Source organism: Cebus imitator, unplaced genomic scaffold (genome assembly GCF_001604975.1).
Source record: "Cebus imitator isolate Cc_AM_T3 unplaced genomic scaffold, Cebus_imitator-1.0 Scaffold329, whole genome shotgun sequence".
NCBI lineage: Eukaryota > Metazoa > Chordata > Mammalia > Primates > Cebidae > Cebus > Cebus imitator.
This window is the reverse complement of record NW_016107644.1, coordinates 2,722,516-2,729,849: the sequence shown is the minus strand read 5'-3', so window position 1 is coordinate 2,729,849 and position 7,334 is coordinate 2,722,516. Positions and strand designations below refer to the sequence as shown.

Below are 7,334 nucleotides of genomic sequence, written 5' to 3'. Positions count from 1 at the left end.
GTGATCCACCCGCCTCGGCCTCCCACAGTGCTGGGATTACAGGCGTGAGCCACCGCGCCCGGACCGGATTTTTTATATATTGATCTCGTATCCTGCAATTTTGCTAAACTTATTAGTTTTAGTGCTTTTTTTGTAGACACTAACATTTTCTGCAGAGACAATCATGTCATTGGCAAAGGAACACACTTCACTTCTTCCAAGTGGAAGCCAATTTCTTTTCCTGCCTCATTTTGTGGAGTAGGGTCCCCCACTGCGGTATTGAGTGGGATTGAGAAGAGCAGGGATTTTTTTGTTTTTGATCTGGGGGAAATAATCTATTCTTTCACTGTGAAATGTGATGTTAGACATAGGTTTTTCACCTGTATCACACATTGATCATCTTTAACAATTTGAGGAAATTTCATTCCCTGTTTGCTGAGATTTCTTTTTTTAATCAGGAATGGATGACGAATTTTGTCAAAAATGTTTCTGTGACTATTGAGATGATCATAGTGGTTTTTAAAAATTTTGTCAGCTGGGCCTGGTGGCTCACGCCTGTAATCCCAGCACTTTGGGAGGCCGGGGTGGGCGGATCACCTGAGGTCAGGAGTTCCAGACCAGCCTGGCCAACATGGTGAAACCCCATCTCTACTAAAAGTACAAAATTAGCCAGACTCAAACCTGTAATCCCAGCTACTCAGGAGGCTGAGGCAGGAGAATCTCTTGAACCCGGGAGGTGGAGGTCTCGGTATACCAACATCACATCATTGCACTCCAGCCTGGGCGACAGAGTAAAATTCTATCTCAAAAAAAAAAAAAAAATTGTGGACACGGTGGGTTACAGTGGTTGATTTTCTCATGTGAAGCCAGCCTTGCACGTGTGGGACAACCCACCACAGACATCATCTTTCCCTCTGCCCGTGGGGTCACCTCCCAACATTTTGTTTAGAGTCTTTGTCGCCCTGCAGTTGCCTCTTCTTGTAATGTCTGTGTCCGGTTTTGGTGCCTGAGAGTGAGTTCTGAAGGATTCCTTCATCATCCGCTTTCTGGAAGCATCAGTAAAACCGGTATTCTTTCTTAAGTATTTGGTTTCATTATTTTCTTTACTGCTCTTCTGCTTTCCACTGCCTAGGTTTCCACTCTGATTTTATTCTTCTTCTTTTCACTTTGGGTGTCATTTCTTCTTTCTCTAGTTCCTTCAGGTGGAAGCTAAAGTCACTGAGATCTTTCTTCTTTTCTAGGTTAGGAGTTGATGCGAATTTCCCCCAAAATGCTGCTTTAGAAGCATCTAAGAGGTTTTTATATGTTGTGTTTTTCTTTTTGTGTAGTCCAGAGGTCTTATTTTTTTAGCACCTACTATGCTGTGAATTCATAATCAGCAGCTCAGGCTCCTTCCCACTGGTTCTCACAGTGTGCTTCTCTGGGCGGAGCGGGCTGGGACTGGCACTTCAGCTGAACCAGAGCCTTTCTCTTTGGCTTCCTTTTTTCATCATTTTCCTTCACGTTTCAGGGAGCAGTCTCGGCTCTTAGGGTGCCTAACATGCTCGATGTGCACATTGATTCTCTTGGCAAGAATCTTGCCCTCAACTTGTTCATTTTCAACAATGCCGGCAGCATGCTGGGGAAACCGTCAACTCTTCCAGCTTTGCCGTGGGAACACCTGTGGGCTTCCCTTATGAACAGTTCCCTTCATGTCTACAGTATCACCTTTCTTATAGATTTGCATATATGTGGCTGAAGGAACGATGCCATGTTTTTGTTTTGAGACGTAGTCTCGCTCTGTCACCCAGGCTGGAGTGCAGTGGCGTGATCGTGGCTCACAGCAACCTCTGCCTCCAGGTTCAAGTGATTCTCCTGCCTCAGCCTCCCCAGTAGCTGGGATTACAGGCGCCTGCCACCATGCCCAGCTACTTTTTGTATTTTTAGTAGAGACTGGGTTTCACCGTGTTGGCCAGGCTGGTCTCGAACTCCCAACCTCATGATCCGCCCACCTCGGCCTCCTGAAGTGCTGGAATTACAGGTGTAAGCCCTTGAGCGCAGCCAAACTATCTCCCATAAGCACCAGTTACTATTTATGATATCTTTATTCCTTTGGCGCCATTTTCATCTGTTACTATTTTCCCTCCTGCTATAAGGACTTTCTTTAACATCCTTTGATATGTGGGTCTTCTGGTGAAAATTCTTCCAGCTTTTGTCTGCAAAAGAAACCTTTACTCTTAATTTGGAAAGGTGTTTTTTACATAGTATAGAATTTTCTCTTTATCATTGGTTTTTAAGCAAATTGATTATAATACGCCTTGGTGTCGTTTTCTTCATGTTTCTTATATTTAGCACTCATTGATTTTCTTGGATCTGTGACTCCCATAGTTTCATCAAGTTTGGAAATTTTCCATCTTTTTTTTTGAGTTTAAATTTTTTTTATTCAGTTTCCATAGAGACTGTCAAAAATTGCCAATGCCAACTATATTTCAAGTCGTCGTGGTGGGGTATTGGGAAAAGTTTTCAATTAGCAATAATCGCACCTTGGATAAACCTCACTGGCTACGATACTGCCACTGTGCAAACCTGAGTTTTTAAAATTTCTTCCTTTCCTTCAGGGACTCCAATTATACATATGAGGTCACTTGTGGTTGTCCTACAGGCCACTGATGCTTTGCTCATCATCATCACCATCATTTCTCTGCTTCTTTTCGGAGAGTTTCTATTGCTGTGTCCCCCAGCACCTCTCCCTCTCCCCCCACCCCCACCTCTGCAGTGTCTAACCCGCTGTTAATACTATCTGATGTATTTTTCAATCAGACATTGTGGTTTTCAGTTCTAGAAGTTGGATTTTTTTTTTTTTAAATATGTATCCTATGTCTATAATTAACTTTTCAATGTATGGAATACAGTAATAATTGTATTAATGTTCCTGTCTTTTTTTTTTTTTTTTGAGCCAGAGTCTCCTTCTGTCACCCAGACCGGAGTGCAGTGGCATGATTTCAGCTCACTGCAACCTCCGCCTCCTGGGTTCAAGCAAGTCTCCTGCCTCAGCCTCCTGAGTAGCTGGGATTACAGGCAGGCACCACCATGCCCAGCTAATTTTTATATTTTTGGTAGAAATGGAGTTTCACCATGTTGGCCAGTCTGGTCTCAAACTCCTGACCTCAAGTGATCTGCCTGCTTTGGCCTCCTAAACTACTGGGATTACGGGCATGAGCCACCGTGCCCGGCCTCTTGTCTACTAATTCTGCGTGTCAATATTGTGTTAGTTTTGGCCAGATGCAATAGCTCACACCTGTAATCCCAGCACTTTGGGAGGTCGAGGTGGGTAGATCCTTTTGGCCAGATGCAATAGCTCACACCTGTAATCCCGGGTCTTTGGGAGGTTGAGGTGGGTAGATCCCTTGAGCCCAGGCATTCGAGAGCAGCCTGGACAACATGGTGAAATCTTGGTCTCTACAAAAAATACTAACATTAGCTGGGTGTGGTGCTGCACACCTGTGGAGGGAGAATGACTTGAGCTCAGGAGGCAGAGGTCGCAGTGACCTGAGATTTCATACTCTAGCCTGCGTGACAAAAGTGAGTCCCTGTCTCAAAAAAAACAAACTTGTGTTCGTTTTAATTGATTTTTCTCCAAATTAGGGTTTTTTTCCCTGATTCTTTGCATGGCTTGTAATTTTTTACAGGATGCCAGACATTGTGAATTTTACCCTGTTGTGTGCTGGGAGAAAAAACAACATTTTCTTTATTCCCACAAATATTCTTGAGCCTTTTCCTGGCAGACAGTTAAGTTTCTTGGAGACAACTTAGTCTTATTGGTTTTACTTTTTCGATTTGTTAGAAAGGACCAGAGCAATGCTCAGTCTAAGATTAATTCTCCCCTTCTAATGAGACAAACTCTTCTATGTGCTGTACCCAGTGCCCTTTGAGTCATGAGGTTCTCAGTCTGGCTGCAAACAGGGGCTAGTCCCAAGCCTGTGTGAGTCCAAGATACGCTCCTTCAAATTCTTTAAAATTTTTTTGAGACGGAATCACACTGTCACCAGGCTGGAGTGCAGTGGCGTGATCTCAGCTCACTGCAGCCTCTGCCTCCCGGGTTCAAGCGATTCTCCTGCCTCAGCCTCCCAAGTAGCTGAGACTACAGGCATGTGCCACCACGCCCAGCTAATTTTTGTATTCTTTGTAGAGACGTGGCTTCACCATGTTGACCAGGCTGGTCTTGGTCTCTTGACCTTGTGATCTGCCTGCCTCAGCCTCCCAAAGTGCTGGGATTATAGGCATGAGCCACCGCACCTGGCTTTTTTTTTTTTTTTTTTTTTTTTGGAGTCTCGCTCTGTTGCCCAGGCTGGAGTGCAATGAAGTGATCTCTGCTCACTGCAACCTCCACCTCCTGGGTTCAAGTGATTCTCCTGCCTCAGCCTCCCGAGTAGCTGGGATTACAGGCACCCACCACCACACCAACTAATTTTTGTATTTTTAGTAGAGACAGGATTTCACTGTGTTGGCCAGGCTGGTCTTGAACTCCTGGTCTCAGTTGATCTTCCCGCCTCAGCCTCCCAAAGTGCTGGGATTATAGGCCTGAGTCACCGCGCCTGGCCCACTCCCTCAAATTTTTCTGGGCGGTTCTTTCTCCGTTTCTGGTGGTTCCCTCACACGCATGTGTTCATGAATACTCCGAGTATCCGCAAAGTGAATATTCCCCAGAGTTTTCTCTCTGCATTATCCTCCCCCCTCTGATACTCGGTCAGGAAGCCCCCACTGCCAGGGCGCTCCATCCAGCTCCTCAGCTCAGGGAGTGTGCCAAGCTCCACATGGGACGCCACCCCCACCACTGCCTGGGAACACCCCCAAGATGGTGGGGCATTCGCAGAGCTCCCTGGATGTTCCCCGTCTCCCAGGACTCACCGTGTTTCATTTCCTCATGTCCACTGTCTTGAAATGGTTGCTTGTGGTTAGAACCCTCCAGTGGGTTACACTCTATGGAGAACTGGCCTGCAACCCATCAAAGGCTGAAGTGGAGTGTCTCATTATCACAGGAGGGAGGCTGGGACTGGCTGCACCTGCTGCGCTTTTGCTTCTCCCTTAGTCCCTGGCTACCCTCATTCCTTACTCTCCTGCCTCAGCAGCGTGCTGCGTTCCGTGTGGGCTCCACTGAGCAGCAGCTGCACTGTCTCACCCACAGCCTGTGGGTCCCATGCCTCCGTGGCCATGCCTTCTGTAAAGAAGGTGGCAGTCCTCCTGTGGAATGGCGGAGTTGCCAGGCTCCGTGGCTCACGTGAAGTTCTGCTGAGTCCTACCTGCAAACCTGGCTGAGTAAAGGCAGCAAAATTGCTCAGCCCCCAGTGCCCAAAATGATACCCCAGCTCCACCTTGCCCAGGTCTGGTGAGACTGCCGGCAATGGCGTTGGGTCTCAAAGCCAAAGGCCCTGGGGGCAAGTCCTGCCTGTGACGATGCAGCTACCTCCCTGGGATGGAGGCCTGGGCTGCAGCAACCTTGGAGTCACGCCCAGATGTCCCAGCAAAGCTGCGTTGACCTTTTCTGCTGTTCGTCTCTGAGCAGAGCTTGCCAGCAGGAAAGGGTGGGCCCCATGCCCCCTTGCTGCCAGGTGCGGCCGCAGCTTTCGCCGCTCTGATGCAGACTGGTGTGCAGTCTGCTCTCCTGACCCCAGCCCACCCTGGGTACCACCGACACTTCAGAGTGTCTCAGGTGGGCTCCCCACATGCCAGGGGGCTGGCTCCCCAGTTGGCTTGGGGTGAGAGAGTAAAGACCCCCTAGCAGAAGACTTTGCAGCCCCCAGGCTCTCCCCCTTCACGGAACCACCCACAAAGTCTTTCCAAGCACCCGGAACTCGAGGCCTCATGCTCCTTCTCCCTCCCCAGGGAACATTTTTAACAGCTTCTGCCAGCCACGCCCCGTGTCCATGTCCATGTCTGTCCTGGAGACCCTGACCCCCTCCACTGCCATGCAGTGCATCACCCCTAACGGCTGCTCACTGCTCCTGCGTGTATGCGCCTCCATCACCCTGCACGGTGAGAGGCGGCCTCGAGGGTGGGAGTGACACCTGGAGGTCAAGCAGTGGGCCCAGGTGCCTTTTATTCCCATCAAACCCTGGGTGGCCTGGTGGGGGAGGGGGCATTGCTCACCGCACTTCACAGAGAGAAGGTGGAGGAACGGGGTCCCACGCCCCATCCAGAGCCGGGGTGACCTGCTTTGACACACCCCATGGGCCCCTCCTCCACCCAGAGCGCCTGCGGGGCCTGGAGGCCTGCACCACAAGCCTGGACACCCAGGAGACGCAGTGTCAGAGCGTGTGGGTGGCCAGGGCCTCCCACCAGCAGCAGGTGGGGCAGCAGGTGAGGCCAGGGCCAGGCTCTGATGTGGCAGCCCATCCTGGGGCTGTGCCACCCAAGTCCCAAAGACTGGGTGCCCCTCCTTCTGGGTGCCATCCCTTGCCCTGGGCTCGAGCCATGCAAGTGGAACTGGCTGGGTTGGGTGGGCAGTGCCAGTGGGTCCACGAAGCTCACACCTGCACCTGCTCAGCTCCAGGTGCATTTTGGCTGCTTTGAGGTGAGCGTGGCACAGCACCTCTATGTCACCCTGAGAACCATCCCTCATTTCTGCGGGGTCCAGCTGGACCAGTGGCACCTCGTGGAAGGTAGAATCCCCAGGGCCTCCCTGGGCATAGCTGCGTTCACCCCCCAGGGCCTGGTCTGGGGTGGGACTTGCCCAGGGCAGGGGCCTGGACCTCATGCTGGGCAGATGCCTGCAAGGCCTTTGGCTTAATTCGAGGTCGAGGTCGCACTGCAGAGGCACGGGGCGGGGGGGAGGGGGGAGAGGGGTGCGGTGAGAGCAGAGCAGCCCGCACCCCGCCATTGCCTCTGGGTTTGCAGGCTGCGGAGAGGAGGACGTGGGGAGGAGCGTGCCCGACTGCCTCGGTGAGTTCCCCACTTCGACGCCCTTGGGAAGACGCCCGGACGCTGCGACAGGCTTCCTCTCCCTGGGGTCTTCTGCCCACTTGGGAAATCCTAGAGGGTCCTCAGGTGGGCGACTCCCAAACGCCTGAACCAAGCGGGAGCCGTCACGTCGGGGCTCTCGGGACAGACAGAGCCTCGCGTCGGTGACCGCAGGTCCGAGCACGACCCCGACTTGCCGCCCTCCTGCAGCCGGGCGGCTCAGCTACTGGGTGGACCGGAGGCGCAAGGCGGTTCTGGTGCAGGTGCCCCGGGCCTCGGGAAGCCCCGCCTACTTCGTGCGGCTCTGCCTCAAGCTGTTCACCTGCAAGGACGCCGGCGCCCCCGTGCTAGTGAGCGCCCCCAGCCCACGGCGAGGCCCCCGCCCCGCCCACCGCCCGCACGGCACCGCCCCGCCCCGC

General features: G+C 51.8%; 1 protein-coding gene and 1 non-coding gene across 3 annotated transcripts in view; one reads left to right on the top strand and one right to left on the bottom strand.

Annotated features, from left to right (window-relative positions):
• IL17REL (interleukin 17 receptor E like) overlaps positions 1 to 7,334 on the top strand; it is a 23,054-nt gene that overhangs the window by 9,602 nt on the left and 6,118 nt on the right. The window contains exons 3-7 of one of the 2 annotated variants that reach the window (XM_037730081.1): positions 5,842 to 5,991; positions 6,206 to 6,315; positions 6,503 to 6,617; positions 6,853 to 6,897; positions 7,126 to 7,265. In XM_037730081.1, the coding sequence (XP_037586009.1) occupies positions 5,842 to 5,991; positions 6,206 to 6,315; positions 6,503 to 6,617; positions 6,853 to 6,897; positions 7,126 to 7,265 (560 nt within the window). The remainder of the gene's footprint in view (positions 1 to 5,841; positions 5,992 to 6,205; positions 6,316 to 6,502; positions 6,618 to 6,852; positions 6,898 to 7,125; positions 7,266 to 7,334) is intronic. The other variant, XR_005196391.1, reaches the window with a different exon arrangement.
• Positions 2,406 to 2,546, bottom strand: LOC119467773. Its single transcript, XR_005196397.1, has one exon. It is a non-coding gene; the product is annotated as a U4 spliceosomal RNA (small nuclear RNA).